Source organism: Cervus elaphus, chromosome 24 (genome assembly GCF_910594005.1).
Source record: "Cervus elaphus chromosome 24, mCerEla1.1, whole genome shotgun sequence".
Taxonomy (NCBI): domain Eukaryota; kingdom Metazoa; phylum Chordata; class Mammalia; order Artiodactyla; family Cervidae; genus Cervus; species Cervus elaphus.
The window spans coordinates 69,585,344-69,605,613 of NC_057838.1; the positions used below are offsets into that span (position 1 = coordinate 69,585,344).

General features: G+C 59.9%; 1 protein-coding gene across 6 annotated transcripts in view; it reads left to right on the forward strand.

Annotated features, from left to right (window-relative positions):
* Positions 1-20,270, forward strand: part of IQSEC1 (IQ motif and Sec7 domain ArfGEF 1) — a 142,147-nt gene that overhangs the window by 76,250 nt on the left and 45,627 nt on the right. For 2 of the 6 annotated variants that reach the window (XM_043886884.1, XM_043886879.1), the window contains exon 1: positions 11,733-12,010. The exons of the other annotated variants lie outside the window; for them this stretch is intronic. In XM_043886884.1, coding sequence (XP_043742819.1) covers positions 11,946-12,010 — 65 coding nt within the window. In that variant the 5' untranslated portion in view covers positions 11,733-11,945. Of the gene's footprint in view, positions 1-11,732; positions 12,011-20,270 lie in introns of those variants that run through there. 6 annotated transcript variants of the gene reach the window in all.

Genomic DNA, 20,270 nt, shown 5'->3' on the forward strand with positions numbered 1-20,270 from the left:
GAGCCTGGGGAGCTGGCTGAGGCCCCACCGGCTGCCAGCTGTCCACCGGGTGACCTTGAGCCTCCTCTGCACTCCTGACTCCATGCAGAAGCCCAGGGCGCCGGGTGGCCCCAGCAAGGGGACCGAGGGTCTGTCTCCTCAGGGACCCCAACACGCCACCCCTCACCCGTCCCTGCCGGGCAGAAACCCATGATGTGGGCCGGAGTTTCCACTCTGCCTCTTACACTTTGACGGTGCTCCAGAGGCAGCCCAAGTTCCAATGACATGTTCCCTGTGGGCCTTGTGACTCCTGGACCTGCCGGCATCTTATCTCTGTTGTGGAAATCTCCCAGAGGGCTGTGGGCAGGGCTTTATCTCTCCCAGCCTCAGAAACGAAGGCAGCAGGCGGCACCGATGGCAGCATACCCCGTGTGTGACTACACGGCCTCATCAGAAGAGCTCCCTGCCCCCTTGAAGGAAGAGCGGGACTCACTGTTGGTGTCGGGGGGTGGCAGGGCCTAGGGGTCACAGTCATCCCGTGTGGCCGAGGTCCAGGCGCGGCCAGTGTGCAGTTGTTCAGGTTGTGCACTGCACAAGAGCAGCTGGCAAAGCAAGAATGCACTGCTGCCAAGCTGCAAGCTGGTGAGACGCTGTGTCCACCAGAAGAGGGCGCCTTTTCTGAGTTCACACACAGACCCGGCACACTTCCTGGTGAAGGAGAGGTGCCTGGTGAGGTGTCTCCTCTCCTCTGAGATGGGCTTCCTCTGCTCAGTTCTCTAGAATCTCCCTCCAGGACTCTGCTGGTAACCAGGGGAGAGGCACCTCCCAACACGCTCCTGCATCGGTGGGAGCAGCTTGAGTAGACCCAGCCCAGTGAATCTTCAGAGGGAACGGGGCCATGGCTCAGGGCAGACCTGGGTCCGCATCTCAGCTCTGGCTGCTCCTGGGCAGAAGTCCTCAGCCAAGCCCTCCACTTTAGCATCTATTAATATCACCTGGTCTCGCAGTGGTAAAGAATCCACCTGCCAAGCAGGAAACATGGGTTCAATCCCTGGTCCGGGAAGATCTCCTGGAGGAGGAAATAGCAACCCACTCCAGTGTTCTTGTCTGGGAAATCCCCATGGACAGAGGAGCCTGGCAGACTACAGTCCATGGGGTCGCAAAGAGTCGGACACAACTGAATAACTAACAACAACAATAATATCCCCCCAAACTCAAGTACGAAGGACCCTCACGTCTGAGCCCAGCCCCTTGAGCAGGACCTCTTTATTTGTGAAGGCACATCTCCGAGGACAGAGATGCACATGAACTAGAGGCACTCATCTCATCCACAAGATTTTCTCCAGAAACTCTCTAGTACATGCCAGGCTGGAGATAAACACTGAGACCCACAGACATGACTTTTGTCCTCTTGGAGCTTGAGTCATGAAGCTGGAGTCAGGAACATGTAGGTGAAAGAGAGAGACGTGGGCAGCAGGCAGCAGGAATGGCATGTGCAAAGGCCCAGGGGCAGGGGCCAGCTTATTGGAGCCGAGTGAGAGTCGGTATCACTTCAGTCGGTCTGGCTCTTTGCAACCCTCTGGTCCATAGTCCTTCAGGCTCCTCTGCCCATGGGATTCTCCAGGCAAGAATACTCGAGTGGGCTGCCGTGCCCCACTCCAGGGGATCTTCCCGACCCAGGGATCGAACCCGCGTCTCTCACGCCTCCTGCTCGCAGGCGGGTTCTTGACCACTAGCGCCACCTGGGGTGGATGAGTGGGAGGGGCGAGGCAGGCGGAAGCCAAAACTACAGGGGTTTATGGGCATGGTGAAGAGTTCGGTGCCAATTTCTCTCTTTCTCTCTTTCTAAAGATGTTGATTTATTCATGTAGCCGCACCGGGTCTTAGTCATGGCAGGCAGGGGTCTTCGATCTTCACTGCGGCAAGTGGGATCCTTAGTTGTGTCAGGTGGGGTCTAGCTCCCTGACCAGGGGATTGAACCCCGGCCCCTGCATTGGGAACACAGAGTCCTAACCACTGGGTCACCAGGAAAGTCCCTGGTGCTTATTTCTTGAGCAGCGAGGAGCCAGGGTTAGCCTCCTTAGATCAGTGACTCAGATTAAACGTCAGTGACGTTGGGTTTGAGTCCGGGCTCTGCTTCCTGACCCAGCCGCCCCCCTGCCCCGCTGTGTGACGGCGAGGAGGTTGTGTTAGGTGGTGCAGGAAGGAGGTCTGGAGGGGAAGCTTAGGGGGGTGTCCAGAGGTTGGCACAGCCGCCCCTGAGGGCACCACGCTGCGCAGTCCGCTTGGGGCTGGAGGGCCAGACTGCAGTTCTCCAGTGGGACGGCAGGGGGCGCTGGCCCCTCGGCGGTGGCGGGTGGGCTGGCCCCGCGGGACCCCGCGCCGGACCGGTGGGGTCCGGCCGGCACTGGTCAGGCCAGGGTGGGGCCGCGCCTCCCTCCGCCCTCCCGAGCACCCCAAGTGGCGCCCGGACCGCGGGTTCAGGGGCTCCCGCGCGCAGTTGCCGGCTCTCCGTCTTTCATCCCTCCGGGACCATCCATCAGCTGTGACCTGAGCTGACGTTTCAAGCCGATCTAAATTTGCCACCCAGCCCGACCAGGGGACAGCTGGGCGAAACCACCCCCTGCAGGGGAGCGCTGGGGTCCAGACCTCCGCTCCCCCGCCTGAGCCAGTGTGGCGCGGATGACCAGACGCCCCCTGGCGGGGCGGGCGGCACCGGCACTCTCTGAGTGCCCAGGGGCCGTTGGTCCAGCCAGGCCGGGGCACCCAGGAGGCCTGCGGGGTCTGGCGTGCCTCCCCCGCCCCCCACCCCGGGGTCCGGGCTGGAAGCAAGGGGAGCCGGTGTGTGTTCAGTGAAGACGTGTCCTTCCTACCGGGCGCTGCGTCCCAGAGCGGGATCGCTCACACTTGGGCCATCACTGTCTGTACTTGGGTGCCCATGGGCAGGGCCGAGCCCCGGGAGAGGACCCCTGGGAGCCCCCAGAACGGGGCACCGCGGGAGGGGAAGCAGTCGTCCTGGGAGAGGTCCCCGCGCTGCGCTGCGTGTGGTCACCCTTCACCAGGGTAATTACTGCAGACCTGGCTGAAAGGGAACAAATTGCTGTGCGCTTGTAATTACAAATTGCGTTTCTGACACTCCAGGGGTTTCCAAACCTTGCTATCTGTGCTGTTTACACATACATTACAGTCGTTTATGGAAATTACCAGCGAGGCCAGAGCTGTCAGTGGGTCGTGCTTCCTAAGAGATCCTCGCGGTGGCTGTGCTCTGGGAGTCCCCCGGGACGCAGGCTGAGCCTCCAGCCGCTACTCCTCTGTCCTGGGCTCAGGTTCTGTCTGCAGCCCGAGACTTTTCACACGTGGACCCCCGGCTGGAATCCCGGCTCTGCGCTGACAAGCTCGGGGGCCACCAGCCACGAAGCCCTCCGCGTTCCGGTATTCTTACGTGAACTAAGTAACGGGACTCGATAACCCGCTCTTGAGAGACCGCGGCGTCCGGCGGCAGGCCCTTGCAGTGCCCAAGGCGCTCCCTGGGGCCTGTTGTCCTCTGTTCAGGATGCGGGGAGGCCCACATCCCCGGAGGAGGGGACCACGCCCTGGAACCCCGCCTCCGGTCCCCCTGGCAACCAGGGAGCCCTCCCCCCGCCTGCGGGGGTTGTGACCTCATGTCAGCTTTATTTCTTGCTGCAGAGAGTATATTCTCAGACTCCCGGGTTTCTGTTAGTGTGAGACGCAGGCCACAGGTGGGCGTGGGACGATTCTAGGTGAGCCACGGATGCTACATTCGGTGATGTGGAACTGTCAGATGTACCCCACTCCCCTGGGAGAAAGCTGTTCCCCTCCAGGCTCTTTCAGCCCCTCCAATTAGATTACAGATAACACTTTACACTGAATGTCTCATTCATGCCTCTTTATCACTCCAAAAAGGCTTAACTATAGGTCCTTCTTTTATAGGAAGTAATATATTTTCTAGGAACTAGTATATAAAAAGGCTGCAAGAAAGACAGTAAGCACCGCCCCGCCAGCCCCCAGAGATAATCATCATCCAGAGATATGTCTACCAAAGTGTGTGTGTGTGTGTGTGTCTGTGTGTGTGTGTTTTCCCCTTCCTTGTAATATATCTTGTATCTCATTCCGTATCTCAATACAGCAAGCATCCTTCTGTTTTATAGCTGCCGTCTGTAACATGCATTTTCTATACTTTTAATCTCTGTTTTAAACAAAGACAGAACAAGCCTCAAGCACAGGCCTTCTGCTGATAACAAGCTCTGAGCAGGGTTTTATAACAGTGTTTGGTTTGGGTGATTTACTTTTATGACAAAATTCAATGTATGCTCAGCACGAATGACTTTTCACTGATGGAGCAGATATAATGTGTGTTGATATACAGAATACTATTAAGTAATTGGCACACAGGTGCCGTGTGGTCGCTTGGAAAACTAACCTGGGGATAAATCCAGGCCACTTCTGCCGGCTCCCCCGCCCCTGCAACACCCTCCTATAAAATGAAGCCCCTGCCCTATCCTCCAGCCTCATTCCTCACAGCTCACCCATCCCCACACGTCAAGCCCCCATATAGGCTATTTCTGTACCCGGAGTGCCCTGCAGTGAGGTCCCATTCGTGCCGCAGATCCCAACCCAGGCCTCACCTCCTCCAGGAAGCCCTCCCTGATGGCCGTCCCCCCACCCACAGTTGTTCCCGCCCCTGTGCCAGGTCAATCACATGATTGCGCTGATCGCCCACCTTAGTTCCCTGGAGCAGCGCAGGGATCCTCAGACTCCTGCAAACGCCAGAATCACTGCAGGGTGAGAACGCGCGTCGCTCGGAATTCCCCGCTGGGGCTGCGGCGGCCGCTGCTGCTGGAACCACACTCCTGAGCCTCTCACTGGTGGAGGGCAAGTCGCGGGCTGAGTGTCGGCATCCCTGGGTTCTCAGCTCAGCGCCGTCATTAGCAGGCTGTGTGTCTTTGCACATATTACTTATCTTCTCTGGGCTTTGGGGCCTCCGTGAGAAACTGAGATGTGAGCCCGCCTTGTCAGGCGAGTATCGAGACCGTGTGAATACATGTGTGGAAACTGGGCTGGTGCCAACCAGTGTGGGTTGCCTCCAGCCCCCTGCCACCCAGCTTCCCGAGGCAGGGCCCGCGTCTGTTGTGTCTCAGATCCTCTGCGGTGCCCAGCCTGTGCCGGGTCAAGCTGGATGAAGTCTTCCTCCTGCTGGGGCCAGTGAAAGTGCAAGTCGCTCAGTTGTTTCCAACTCTTTGCGACCCCACGGACTATACAGCCCATGGAATGCTCCAGGCCAGAATACCGCAGTGGGTAGCCATTCCCTTCTCCAGGGAATCTTCCCAATCCAGGGATCGAACCCAGGCCTCCCGCATTGCAGGCGGATTCTTTACTGGCTGAGCCACAAGGGAAGCCCAAGGACCAGGGAAGGGCTTGGTTAAATCAATAACGTAAAGCAGATCGCAGAGGGGAATGTTTAACCCACTTAAGAGAAGCTGTCATTTTAGGAGCACTTAGCAGCGTCCGTTCACTAACCAGGCATTAGAGCACTTGCTGTTGTAAAAAGTGAACGCATCTATTCATTAAAGCAGAGGGCCGCTGGGGCTCGCTTGGCTGGCCCTTGGTGGCCGTGTGGATGCAACAGATAGGAATCCGTGCTGCCAGCAGGGTGGTCCACGCAGGGCAAGGCCTCACTACCCCCTCTCTACCGGCTGCATGCAGGTGGCCTCCAGTGAAGCGCAGCTACTGGGAAAGAAACCCACAGACGTCGAGAACAGTTGTTCATTTTGCCCCCGGGGGTTCCTCTTTTTAGAGATGCTTTAGCTCACAGGTTCCTTAAGTACTGGGCACCCTGGTTATGCGAATCAGTTTTTCTGAAGATCATTTTCATGAGAAGAGGGGCGTTGGCTCAGATCAAATAGGACCAGATGGGGAGCAGGGAGGGGACTGGCCTCGTGGCTGGCCCTGAACCAGACTGAACCTGGTTCAACATGATCCTTTAGCCCATCACAGATTTATTGAGCACCTACTATCCACCAGGCACCTTCCGGATGCTGGGGACACCCTGGTGATGCGTCATTCCTGTGGAGGAGGGACAGTAAACCAGGGAGCAAGTAATTGAGCCAGATAACCAGGCGGAGATGGACTTTAAGGGGGATTAGACCAGATGGAAGGGCTTCCCCAGTGGCTCAGCCGTAAGGAGTCTGCCTGCAATGCAGGAGTCATAGGTGCTGGGGGTTCGATCCCTGGGTCGGGAAGATCCCCTGGAGGAGGGCATGGCAACCCACTCCAGTATTCTTGCCTGGAGAATCCCATGGACAGAAGAGCCTGGCGGGCTACAGTTCAGAGGGTTATAAAGAGTCGGACACGACTGAAGTGACTTAGCACGCATGCACACAGGCAGGATGGGGAGAATGAGGCTGGGCTTGATCTGGGGGCGGCCTGGGCTGTTCTCAGGCACAGAGTGGGCTCAGACCAGTCCTGGACAGACCGGAGCGTTTCCTAGAGCTTGTCCCCAGGGGAGGGACTTGGTGCAAGTGTCATGGGTCACGCCCCCTGCTCCCGAGTATCTGCTGTCCTTGTGCCGCCAGCCAGGAGGAGAGGGCTGAGCGTGACGGGCTGCGGTGGGGACACCGGTGATCATGTCCTGGGGCTGGCGGGGCACCTGGCGGGGAGAGGGAGGCGAGCAGTGTCATTCTGGTGCCGAGAGGCGTCAGGGAAGAGCCGTCACTGGTGAAGGCAGTTCAGCTTCTTGCTTCTAATTCTCTCCCTGGTCTTGTCAGGCCCCTTGAATCTGCAAGAAATCCGGCAAATGGCCATTTCCCATCCACTTGAACAGACTCCAAAGTCAAGTGGCTGCAGCACTTGGTAGCCATAGGCCTTTTGCCCTGGAGACCCTATCTCCAGGGCTTCAGGACAGGCCGTCCGCATAGCCTGGCTGGATTCAGCAGAGGGATGGGGCGGGGGTTGTTCCCCCAGGAGCGGCCAGTCTGGGGAGGGATGCAGTGAGCGTGTTCTCATCTGTGGCCACTACCCCCATCTTCCTGTACTTCTGCAACAAACCAACATCTGCTGTGCCAGGGGGGTGGTGGGGGAGGCAAGTGCTCCAGGGACCCAGGCTGGGAGGGCTTCTTGGAGGAAGTGATGGTTGCTGGCTGTTTTGTCCACTTCGTCAGTCACCGAGCATCACTGGGCATCACTCGGTCACTCCGTGGAGTGGCCCTATCCTGGTGTGGGGTTTCCGCTTCCTTGCCCCTGGGTCTCAGCCATGTGGTTCTGTTGTCTGTAGCCCCCTCGAGGCTTGTTCCCAGGCCCTTAGAGGGTTATTCATCCATTTGTCACCTGCTGGCATAATAACAACTGCATCCAACGTTTATTGTGCATTTAAGCACTCCGTATACCTCCAACCATGACGGTTCCCTCCATCTGGGGCTTCCTTTCCCAGAGCACTGGGAAGGAGGCGCTAAGGAAAAGATGCCCAGTTCATGGCTGTACCCACACTGACCTGGGGACTCAGGTTCCTCATCTGAACAATGGGCAGCAGCACCCAGTCACCATGGACCCTTCTGGCTCTCAAGTTCCAGGGTGTGCTCACATTGAGGCCGCTTTCATCTCACCATCGTGGTCTGGTCTTGGCCAACCCAAGTCCCAGTGAGTTTTTTGTGATTGGGCTTAAAATTCCTCTGGTGCGGTGACAGGTGTCTGAAACCAGGCCAGATATGTGCAGCAATGGCCACATCTGAGCCCCATCACCGGGAAAATGATGGAGAGCCGCTTGAGGCTTGCAAGCCATAATAAGTCTCTTTCAACTTTGCTGTGGCACAAAAGTACCCATAGACAGTACAGAATTGAGTGAGTGTGACTGCGTTCCAATAAAACTTTATTTAAAAAAGCAGACAGGGGGCCAGAGTTGCCTCCCAGGCCTAATTTGCCCTTGATCTATTCAGCTGAGCACCTCGGTGTTCCAGGCCCATAGTAGGCACAGGGAATGCTATAGAGAAGGATGCAGGCCCAGCTCTGCCCGGCAAGGACAGCACAGCTCTCGGCTGTGATGGGAGAGCAGGGGCAGGGGAACGGGACAGCATGAAAGGGGAGTTTCTGACTTTGATGGCGGGCGGGTCTGGGTGAGTTTCTGGGGGAAGTCGTATCAAAAGCTGAAACCCAAATCCTAGCTGTGAGCCAGCACCGTGGAGGGTGTTGCTGGAAGGGTGATGAGGGCTGGAGATTGGAGCCAGACCAGGCATCGCAGGAGGAGGTCTGTGGGAGAGGGATGGCGAAGGCCAGCCTCTGGGGGTGTGGGTGCCGCTGGTCTGCTCAAAGGAGAGCAGGAAGGCTGTGGGAGACGGGGAGGGGGGTGAAGTCAAGTTGTGGGTGGGCATGTGAAATGGGCCCAGGCAAGTAGATCAGGACTGAAGCTCAGGACGATACAGAGAAACGAAACATTTTCATTCCTTTCTTGCCTTGTAGGTGGGCTCCTACTCACCCCTCAAGGCCCAGCCTAAATGTCCCTTCATCTTTGAAGCCTCTTGTGGGGCTGAGTGACAGGCTGCTTTCTCCAGACTGTCATAACATCATACACAGGGCAGTGTCTTCCCAACTGTGCCTCCAAGCACAGGCATGGAGTAAGCACTAATGTGTGTTTGCTAAATTAAACGAAAGGGCAAGGTGAGTTAATTAGCCAGGGGAGAGGTGGGTGATGAGCCTCCCTTTACAGTTGAGGAAACAGGGGCTCAGAAGCCTAAACACTTTGCCCAGATGGCACATGTAAGATTCCTTGCCCAGTCTGGTCACTTCCACTCTGCAGAAAAATTGGCTTTCTCCACCTCTTCAGGCTGAAACTTTTCTCACTCGCCTCATGATTCCTTGAATTATTAATCTATGAGGCAGTTGACAGAGAGCAGAAGCAAAAGGCACACTCTGCAGGAAGAGAAAACAAGAGAATGAAGAGGCGTCTGGTTTCCCGGGACTCCATCCTCTGTAGTCCAAGTGCTAACAGGGAAATTCAATGCCCTTTCTCCAAATCCCAGCCGGAACTCTGTCGCCAAGTCTGTCCTGGCCAGCGACGAGGCGCTGGGCCTGGAGAAGCGCCTGGAATCCTTGGAGAATCTGGGTTGTGAGCCACGTCTGGAGCGCTCCACAGCTGAGGGGAACTCTCTTGGCCCCATTTATTACAGACTATTTTTAGAGGGCAGGTCAGGCTGGGGTGGGAGTTCTCCACCCACCTCCCCAACTGGACTATTTCAACCCTACCAACTGTGTCCCTGCCCATCTCGCCACCCCCAACCAGGCTGCTGGGAAGGTCTTCTTCCAGAGCCCTGGCTGGCGGGGCTCCTGTTGTTCTTGATCCCAGCCATCCTAGTGGTGGTCGGTGCACAGGCTCAGTGGCTGCAGCTTGCAGGCTTTAGAGCGCAGGCTCAGTAGCTGTGGTGCCCGGGCTTGGTTGCCACGAGGCATGTGAACTCTTCCTGGACCAGGGACTGAACCTGTGTCTCCTGTATTGGCAGGCGGATTCTTATACACTGCACCACCAGGGAAGTCCCCTTCGCCCATTTTTTTAATCGGGTTATTTGCCATTTTACTGTTGAGTTGTAAGCATCCTTTATCTAATATGGATTGTTGTTGATGTTGTTCAGTCGCTAAGTCATGTCCAACTCTTTGTGACCCCGTGGACTGCAGCCCGCCAGGCTCCTCTGTCCTCCACTATCTCTCCCTGAGTTTGCTCAAATTCACTGAACAAATGAATTCATTGTTCATTGAGTCGGTGACGCTATCTAACCATCTCATCCTCTGCCGCCCTCTTTTCCTTCTGCCTTCAATCTTTCCCAGCATCAGGGTCTTTTCCAATGAGTCAGCTCTTAGCATCAGGTGGCCAAATTATTGAAGCTGAAGCTTCAGCATCAGTCTTTCCAGTGAATATTCAGGGTTGATTTCCTTTAGGATTGACTGGTTTGATTTTACTGTCCAAGGGACTCAAGAGTCTTCTCCAGCAGTACAGTTGGAAAGCATAATTCTTCACCACTCAGCCTTCTTTATGGTCCAACTCTCACATCTATACATGACTACTGGAAAAACCATAGCTCTGACTATATGGACCTTTGTCAGCAAAGTGATGTCTCGGCTTTTTAAATGTGCTGTCTAGGTTTGTCATAGCTTTTCTTCCAAGGAGCAAGTGTCTTTTAACTTCATGGCTGCAGTCACAGTCTGCAGTGATTTTGAAGCCCAAGAAAATAAAATCTGTCACTGCTTCCACTTTTCCCCCTTCTATTTGCCATGAAGTGATGGGATTGGATGCCATGATGTTAGTTTTTTGAATGTTGAGTTTCAAGCCAGCTTTTTCACATACTAGACCTTATTAGATGCATAATTTGAAAACAGTTTCTCCCATTCTGTCTTCATTTATTCTTAATGTATCAAAGGAAACATCAGACGCGAAGAGGACGGGTGTGGAGACGGGCTGTGCATTGCTGCCCAGCCCCTTGCCCGGGAGCCCGGGCACTGAACTGGCCCTGGGGCCTGCCCCTTGCCGAGATGCAGGCTGAGCCAGCCCAGTCCTCCTGCTTCACTGTTCCCCACCCGCCCCAGGTCCCCATCTGGGGATGATGCTCCTCATTGGCCCCCCTGCAAATGAAAGATTCGAAAGGGCACGTGAAGAAGCCCCTGCATGCGTGGCTTCCCACAGCTTCCGCCCCCTGCAGACCTGCCAGCTGCCTGGCCCTCCAGGAGATGGACCTGAGGGTGGGGCGGCCTGGGAGAGGTGGGTTCTGATCGTGTCTGTCTGCTTGAGGAGTCTCCCAACTACATCTAAGCATTCCAAAAGTGCGGGTGCCACGCACCGTGCCTGCCTCCAAGGGGCCCACGGAACATAAGTGTGCCAGCTGAGAACATGCCACGACTGCTCATCGAGAGAGCCATGAGAGGGAAGGAAACCTCTTCATTAACCCAATTAAACTGATCCTCAGTTTCCCCTTTCGGCAAGTGGGACCGGTAGTAACTGCATCACAGTGTGGCACTGAGGACCAAATATCGGTAAAAACCTCTAAAATGCGAGTTAGCGTCACTTTAAGCTTGCCTGGGGGTCTGGACCTTGTTCTATGGGTGGGGGGAGGGCAGAGGGTCTTGAGGGCTTACGGAGAAAGAAGCTGCTTCATCAGATCCTCACCAGAAAGCCCCCGAAAGGGTGTCCTCAGACTCGGGGGTGGGGGGGCGGGGGGCCCTCCCCCGTCTCTGGGGCAGGGGCGTTAGAGCCCAGAGCCGCACCATCTGGGAAAGCGCGAGCCCCGTTTTATAAACCGAGGCCAGAGTCAGGATTGGCAGGGCTTGGCGCCGCTGGCAGAGTAGGCTCCAGTTGGCTGGTTTTGGGATTTTGTATCTGTTGTGCTCACACGCTCGGGAGGGACATATGTCTGCTAGGGGGATCCGTCTTGGAGCCAGTGCGCAGTCTTCCCAGGGGAGGGCCCATGGCTAGGGTGGGGGATGCTGCCGCGGGCGAATCCCGCCCCTGCGCAGGCCCCGCCCCCGCTCGGGTCACGCCCACTCCACGCCCCATGCGGCCTCGCCCCGCCCCCTGCGGCCCCTCCCCTGAGGGCGGGTCCCGCCCCTCCCCGCGGCCCCGCCCCTCGACCCGTCTCCTCGGCCCCGCCCCCCGAGAGAGGGTCCCGCCCCCTGAGCGCGGGCCCCGCCCTCCCCTCCCCTCCCCCACGGCCCCGCCCCCGACCCGCCCCCCGCGGCCCCTCCCGCGCCCCGGCCACATTCCTCCCGCCCGGCCTAGCGCTGCGCCTGGCGGGCGGTGGCGGGGCGGGCTCTGCCGGCCTGGGGCTCAGACTTGGGGCCGGGAGCGGCGGGGACCTGCGGGCGCTGGGCCGGGCGACCCGAGCTGGTCGCGTGGCTGGCAGGCCGGGCGCGGGCGGTCGGGTGTCGGCCCGGGTCCCGCGCGCCCGGCCCCGCCAGCTCCTGCCGCGGCCGCCATGTGGTGCCTGCACTGCAACTCGGAGCGGACGCAGTCGCTGCTGGAGCTGGAGCTTGACAGCGGGTGAGGACCGGGCCGGGAGGGTGTGAGTGAGCATGCGGGGCCCCGGGGGCCCGGGAACGCGGGGCGCGGTGAGCTCCTGCGCCCCCAGGACTGTCGGACGGGAGCCCGCGCGGGCGAGTGCCCTGGGGGACCGCTGGGAGTGGATGTCCGGTGCTGGCGGGGGGAGCGCGGCCAGCGGGCGTCTCTCCCGCGCCTGGCTGCAGGCCTGTTGCTGCCGGACCGGGGCCTGTGTCAGGCGGACCCCGGGGGGAGAGCGCGCGGGGCTGCGCAGGTGCGCTGGGGCACCTGGGCGTGCGCTGGGTGGGCTGGAGCCCGGAGGTGGGGTTCTGCGTGGCTCTGACTGAGCCCCGGGGTTGGGGGTGTCTGTCGACGTGTGTCTGGTGTGGTCAGGGATGGAGTCAGAGGGGATGAGTGTGTGTCCCAGAGACCATCCCTGATCTGCTCCCGGGGCCTGTGGGTGGGTGGCTGGCTGAGCATCTGCGGCCTGTGTTTACGGAGAGAGGGGGAGAGTGTGTGTGTGTGCTGGGAATATTGATTTCCTCGCACTGCCCGCCAGCACAGCTGCCCCCGAGCTGTCTGCAGGCCCCTCCGAGGAGCAGGGCTGGGGGGCGGAGGGGATTTGTTGACAAACGGTCCTGGCTTGTGTCAGGCCTCCTGGGAGGGGGGACCCACCTGCAGCCGTCTGATCTCTGAGTTCAGAAATTCTGCAGCTCCTGTCTGGCAGTTGCACTGAGAATGCACATATGTCCCCTTCCGCCCCCCGCGTCCCCCCCCCCCCACCGCCAGTCCCGGGGCTGGAGGCCCCACGTGGGGTTGTGGGGGGTGCGGTTCCCAAGGACCCATCACTCCTTGCGTCTGGGGCGGAGGCCAGGCCGGCTGCAGCTGCAGGACCAGCTGTCTGGAGTCAGCGGCAGCAGAGTCCGAAAGGGGGCGGGGGGTCCGTGACGCTCACATCCCACACGTGCCGCTGCCGCACACAGCCGTCCGCCCCGCACTCGCGTGCATCCCTCTCCTCGTGGGACCACGGGCCAGCGGGCACAGCCGTCAGCACGGCTCAGAGTCATCGTCCTGAGCGCTCTGCCTGTCTGTGAGGACTTGTTCAGTCTCACCCTTCCTGCTGGGATGGCCACGCCACCTCTTCTGCATATTTGCCGGTCCTGCGTCCCTTCTCACCGGCAGGCCCTCCCCACAGCCCCGTCTGAATCTTCCAGCTGCAGGGAGGCCCGCTGGGGCCCGTTTGCGGTCAGAGCTGGTGACGAGCAGCTGCTCCTCGGGCCTCCGCGCAGGTGGGGCCCATTTGCCGCTGAGTGCCTGGGGGGAGGGTGGGAGAGGGTCAGCTCTGCCCTGGCCTGGGGAGGCTTAGCCAGCTTGTCCCCGACCCAGAATCCTTCCCGGTGGCCCAGAGGGGACCCAGCAGGCTCCAGAGGCCTCGGGACACCCCCAGTGTGTAACAGGTCCAAGACCACCCGTCCTGGAATGGCCGCACACACCCCCGCCCCCGGCCAGCAGCACGCCGGGAACCTGTCCTGGGCGCTCTGTGGTCTAAGCCTCTCCCGCCCTCCCTTTCTACATGGACACAGTGAGGCTGAGGGGCCGGGGTCCTGACCAGAGTCTTCCAGGGCGAGCCCAGAGTAAAACCCACGTGTTCTGCTGGCGGCCTGCGCAGGGTCCCTGCCCACCCCGCCGCTGTCCTCGGGCCTTCGCTCAGGGAAGTCGGACTCTGAGCTGGTTGTGCTAATATTTACACAGCTCTGGCTCAGAAACACGGACAGGACTGCCGGCTGCACAGTCAAATGGGGTAAGGGCTGCACAAATAGGTCTTTCTCAAGGAGTTTGGACTGGGCCCTGGGAGCTCCGGGCGTATGCATGTGCAAGTGTTACCTGGCTGGGCTCTATGGAACGTGGGATCGCGGTTGGCCCGGCGAATTCGTGAGTCCAGGGCAGCTCAGGGCATCAGGAAAGAGGGGCTCTCAGGGAGGCAGACAGACTTGATGGCAAACCCCAGCTCAGCTCTGTGAGGTCACGCAAGTTTTCATACCCCGTGAGCCTCAGTTTCCCCAGCCGTGACAGGAGATGGTGCCGCTGCTTCACGGAGGGGCCCAAGGCCCTCCCAGTGGGTCTGGGAGCCCTCGCTGGGCTGGCCTCCGTCAGACGCATGGTCAACCGGGTCAACACTCGGCTCTTCCCACCACCCGGGACCCGGTGGGTTTTCTTCCTTCCTCTTTTGTAAATTTCCTCTGCATTGTGATGACGTGTGGAAAATCTGCCTGGTAATAAGCCCAGAGGCAGGGCAACCACTCAGGGGTCATGGACTTGGAGGCAGCCTGGGTCCCCTTGACTCTGTGTGTGTGTGTGTGTGTCTGTGCAGAGGCTGTTGAGTGGGATTGGTCATTGGTCCTCAAAAGCAAAGGGTAACGAGTTTAAAGGTCATTGCGGCTCTTGAAGAATTCATTGGTCTGGCCTTAGAGTGTCTGGCTATTCCCACCGCGTGAGGGGAAGGTGGCGGTAATCATGGGGGAGGGCGTGGCGTGGTGCCTTCTGGCTGCAGTGGCTGCACCTGAGTTGAATGTGTGCCCCCCAAGCCCGGGGCCAGAGCTTGTGCATGGCATCAACCACGTGCTGGGCATGGCGATCCTCCACGCACGAGGCACCTGTGGACGCACACGCTCCCAGGCCCCGAGGGGGCTTGTTCTCTGGAGAGACGTGTGCAGCCTCAGGGGCGGCCACGTTGCATTTCCTGTGTTCCTTTATTCACTCACCAAACCGTTACCGAGACCTGCCTCTGCCAGGCCCCAGGCTCGGCACAGGGGGACAGACGACTCGTGTGGAGCCATGTGGCCCAGCGCCCGGCCTCCCGGTTGCACAGAACCTGACTCTTCCTAGCCACCTGGCTTCAGGCGTGTCGCCTCCCTTCTGAGCCTTGATTGTTGCATCCGTGAGATGGGGCTTGTGCAGCTTGGCCTGGTAGCAGCCCTCCGCCCCGTCGCCACTTGCTCCCCTCTGCTTGGTCTCCTGCTGGTGTCTGGGGTGAAGGCTGGTCTCTGGAGTCTGCACTGGGGCGGAACCACCTAGGTGCTGTCTTTGTTGTTGCTGTCAGTCGCTCAGTCACGTCTGACTCTTTGCAACCCCATGGACCACAGCACACCAGGCTTCCCTGTCCTTCGCTGCCTCCCGGAGTTTGCTCAAATTCACGTCCATTGAGTCAGTGATGCTGTCCAACTATCTCATCCCCTGTCACCCGCTTCTCCTCCTGCTTTCTATCTTTCCCAGCATCAGGGTCTTTTCCAGTGAGTGGGCTCTTCTCAACAGGTGGCTGACGTATTGGAGCTGCAGCATCAGTCTTTCCAATGAATATTCAGGGTTGATTTCCCTTAGGATTGACTGGTTTGGTCTTGTTGCAGTCCAAGGGACTCTTGAGAGTCTTTTCCAGCACCGCAGTTTGAAAGTATCAATTCTTTGGTGCTCATCCTTTCTTATGGTCCAACTCTCACATCCATACATGACTACTGGAGGAAACCACAGCTCTGGCTATATGGACCTTTGTGGGCAAAGTGATGTCTCTGCTTTTTAATACACTGTCTAGGTTGGTCATAGCTTTCCTTCCAAGGAGCAAGTGTCTTTTAATTTCATGGCTGCAGTCACCGTCTGCCGTGATTTTGGAGCCCATGGAAATAAAATCTGCCACTGTTTCTACTTCTCCCCCTTCTGTTTGCCATAAAGTGATGACTCTAATAGCTTTTAATGCCTTTTTCGTACTTGGCTGGAGCTTCTCTGCTCCTTGATGGAAAGGACTGTTCTTTCCGTCTTATTTCCTTGGTTTGCAGCTTCCTGACATGGAGATCGTTCATTGTGAGCTTCGGGCCCAGGTGTGGAGCCACAGCCAGGGTCCCCTCCCTCCGTGTATAGATGGGGAAGCTATGACGGCTTTGTTTTTTCCTCTTTGCTCAAAGGTTGTTATAATAATAATAAAAACGATAGCAACAGTTGCCGTTGGGTGAACTCAGTGAAGGACTTAGTTCTCAAAGCAGTTTTTGAGAAAGAGCATCTTCTGTGCCCCTTTCTCAGTTAGGGGAGGGTTACATGACTTGCCCCGGTCACCAGCCAGTGAGTCCAGCAGCTGAGATGTGGTCTCCGCCTGCCTGACTCCAAGGTCTGCGCTCTTCACAGCCAGGCTGTGACTCCTCCGGGACTCAGTAATCTTAACAGAACAAGTCACATGGCCAATGGAACCTTTCCTGTGTTCCCCGCAGCACCCAACAGGAGTCTGTTCTGCAGTAGCCCCTGCTGTGGGGATTCCCAAGGCCTTCCCGAATGTGCCAGCTGGCTGGCAGGCAGATAACAAACTCCGTCCATCCTCCTGGTGTCTTGCCGGACACCGCAGACCCCGGAGCTGCTTCCCAGACACTCCAGCAGGACGCCGGCTGGACGCGGCCCCCTGCCCCCACGACTTGCTGCTCTCTGTGGGAAGCACACTTGCCCCAGGCCAGTCTCGCTGTGGCGTGGAGTCTCGGGGACAGAGGCCGACTGTCCCCTGACGTGCCGAGGGGTCGGTGGAAACACAGCCGGCCTCCGGGTGGCGAGGAAGCCCAGGGCCACAGGCTTCGACGTCACTGGGGAACACACGTGTGTGTGGGCTGCTGGCTTCCATCCTGTGGGAGGAGACAAGGGCCAGTAAGAAAGCTGGAGACTGAACAAGCGCCAGCAGGGAGCCTCCTGGTTTGGGTTCCCCGGAACGGCCCGTGGTCCGGGCAGCGTGGGTGTCTGTCTGCTTGCCAACATGAGCACTTCCTCCCGGGGCCCATCCCTGTCTCTGGCTGGGAGGCTTGGTGGTGTGAGAACTGGACGCATCTGTCCGAGGGAAACCTTGAAAACGGTGCCTTACTGTATCACAGTAAGAGCGCAGTAAGTGTGAGCTACGGCCGCAGTCAGGGCCATTCTTGACCCTGACTATCTCAGAGAAGGGCGCCTCCCTGGGAGCCCGGGCATCGGGCATCGCGTCACATCCCCTTTCTGGGCCTGGGTGTCCCTCTCTGTGGGTGAAGAGCCGCAGGGCCCGGGGGTCGTTTGTTGAGGGAGGGACTTGGGGCCGGCAGCTAGGAGGCGGATGCTGTAGACTCTCTGATCGCGGGCACGTTCCTTAGCCTTGCCGTGCCTCAGTTTCCCCATTTGTAAAAGGTGGGTGACGGGAGGCACTCCTCAGATGAGTTAGTCTGCATGGAGTGCTTCAACACCGTGGAAACACGTGGTGGACAGTCACCTCCTGGTCTTTGCAGAGCCGGGGGCTCCAGGACGCTGTTCCCAGCCGGGAGCGGGTGGCCCCCCCTTTGGCGGCTCATGGTGCATGGTGGCGTTGACCGGGGGGCCCCGAGGGCAGCCTGGGTGAGAGGAGGCACCCAGTCGTGGGCTCTGGCGTATGTGCTCGTCCCGCTTGCAGCTGAGGGTCGCACCTCCCACGCAGGCTAGACCATGTTGTGTCCAGGGCCTCAGCAGAGCTAGGGTGACGTCGGCCACGGGATGGCGAAGTGGCCCCTCACGACTGGGCACACCCCCGCCGGTGCCCAGGACTTGCAGGCAGGAAGGGGACCCTCACCTGGCTCTGGTGGGTCTGGAATTGACAGAGGTTTGAGCCACACTTGAAACCGGCTACAGGATAAAAAGGACCGTGTCTGACGTTTGGGCGGCCTTTGAACCTTGCACACACCTGGCCTCTCTGACCCTCTAAGACCCTTGTGAGGTGGCTGGTATAAGTCCCATTTTACAGACGAGGAGACTGAGGTGAGAAGAATGAAAATCACGTAGTCAGGCTTTGCGCTGCGTACACCTGGTCTTCTGGTTAGTGTATATCTTCCTCCCTCCCTGACGTGGTTGGGGGAGACGGGGCTTGAGCGCTCCACAGTGGGGAGGGGGGAGACACAGGAAGCGGGGAGTGGGCGAGGAGTGGACCTGCCACCCGGGGCTCGGACGCCGCGGCGGGCTCTCCCAGCCGCCGCGTGGGGACGCGCAGAGCCCACTTTGCAGAGCGGACGCGGCGCCCTCGGAGCTCTGGCCGGTGGCCGTGTGTCTCAGGAGCGTGTTTGCCACGCCACGAGGTCACCTGGGGGTGAGAAGTGTCCTCCGGATCCCCGGGGCCGTGGGAGTGGGGGCGCTGGGCGGTGCCGGCTGGTAGCCTGCGATCAGGAAAGGCCACCTGCTCCCTGGTCTTGCTTCCCCGTGTAGACCCCGGTCAGGCCCGGGACTGTCCCAGCCGGGCGGGCGGCGTGGGGGGAGGAAGTGGCCGGGAAGTGCCTTTTCCTGCGCCGAGCGCCCGGGGCAGGCTCAGCCGTGCAGACCCAGGCGCTCTGTGCCCTCTGGCCCTCAACTTTCTCAGAGTCATAAATTAAACGTGCTGGGTCTGTTACTTTTGTTCCCCCTCACTCAGTAAAAATGGCCAAGTGGCCCAGGAAGTTAGATGGCGGGCCTTGATGTGGACAGCAGATTCCTAGCACTGTTTTAAACTCTCTGCCATGGAAACGCCCCAAGCATCCGCGAAGGGCGTGATGGCCCCCACGGGCGCTTTTCCTTCCTCGCCCCTGGGTTAGGCAGATCCCAGACGCCATGTGGATGTTACCTCGAGGTCCTGTCCTGTGGTCAGCCTCGTCTCTGGCGGCGGAGCTGGGGACCCAGAGCCCCAGCCGGCGTCCCCGCCCTGGGGCCCGAGTGACGCCCACCCCACGGGGCAGAGCAGGCCCTCCCGTCAGGCTCCCCATCCCCACAGGGCCCTGGCTGCTGCCCCTCACTCTCCTGCACCCCCGTCTGCCCCCAGACACACGGGCCCCTCCTCCCGCCGGTCCCTGGGTGGCCTGACCCCCAGCCTCCAAGCGCGCTCTGTCTGGCGTGGGAGACAGGGCTCCCCCCGGCCCTGCCTGGGCGGCCTCGGTCCCTTCTGTCTGTCCTTCCTGCAGCTCCGGCCCTGGCGCCTGGGTCTGTCCCCCTCCCCACACTGCCCACCCCAGAGGCGGGGGTCAGCCCGGACCCCACACGTGTGTGTACATGACCGCTTTCCCGGCAGTGTCTCGGCCTGGCACGCAGTGGGGGTTCTGGCTCTTACGCACATGTTCTTGCCCCTGCCCCCACGCCCAGCATGGGGCTGGGCACACACTGGGCGCCTGACCGAATCCAGCCAGAGAGCCGCCTGGTCAGCGCCCCGCTCCGCTCCTCAGGTCGTACGCTCGGACGCCTGTCTCTGAGCAGAGGCTTGCGAGGGCCTCTGGGAGTTGCCGTTGGCCTCACGGGGGCCGTGTGAACTGCACGGCACCCCCGTCTCACGGCTGAGAAGCGGAGGCACAGAGGGGCCCAGCCGCCTGCCCCAGGGCGTGCAGCCCCTGCCTGCCAGGCACGCCAGACGGGCAGGGCTCTGGGCTGGTGTGGGAGGTCCAGGGGCAGCGTCCTGAGCCCCCAGGCCCTTGCCACAGGGGCCACATGTGGAGGAGGGGGGCCCGTCGGCCACGCCGCAGATTCAGGTCCTGAGAGGCAGGCGGGAGGGATCAGGGTCAGACAAGGCAGGTGCCCCCCAGGAAGAGACGGTGGAGGCGGGGGCGTCAAGCGCCGTGACCGGGGCGGCGGCCAGTGCTTGGTCAGTTACATCCCCTCGGTGCCTCAGTTTCTCCATCAAGTAAATGGGCAGGGCCCCTGCCTCGGGAGGGTGTTGCCTCCAGCTCTGAGCGCGAGCGCTCTCTGGCTCCCGGCCCCCAGAGGATGATGACAGGCTGTCCACACTGTCCCGCCCCGGGGTGTTGGACGGGAGGCAGGTGTACGGGAACCCCGAGCGTCATGCTCGCCTGTGCTGAGATCCCAAGGCTGCCCTCCAGGGGGACAGACGTGTGCCTCCCGGGGTCAGCGGGCTCCCGAGGCCTCTTGCGGGCGATGCCCCCTCCACTGTGGGCACCCAGCGTCCCGGGAGGCCGTGGACACCTCCAGAGGCCACAGCACATGGGGGACAGGGCCCTGTCGGGGGGGTGGGCGCTGGCCCCCCCACAACCGTGACAAAGATTTTAAGTCGGCAAGGACCTGGAGGATTTGCGGGTTTACAGGGCTTTGTGGGTGGGGGGCTGGTCAGGCAGCTTCGGGGCCCCATCTGGGTGGGACAGCAGCGCTGGGCCGACAGCGTCCCAGGCCCCGAGCAGGCCCCACGCCCAATCCCGGCCGACAGGGTGGGCCGCTGGCGGGAGGCCTGTGTGGCGGGGCCTCCTCTCTGCCCGCCCGCTCTCCCGAAGCCCGTCTC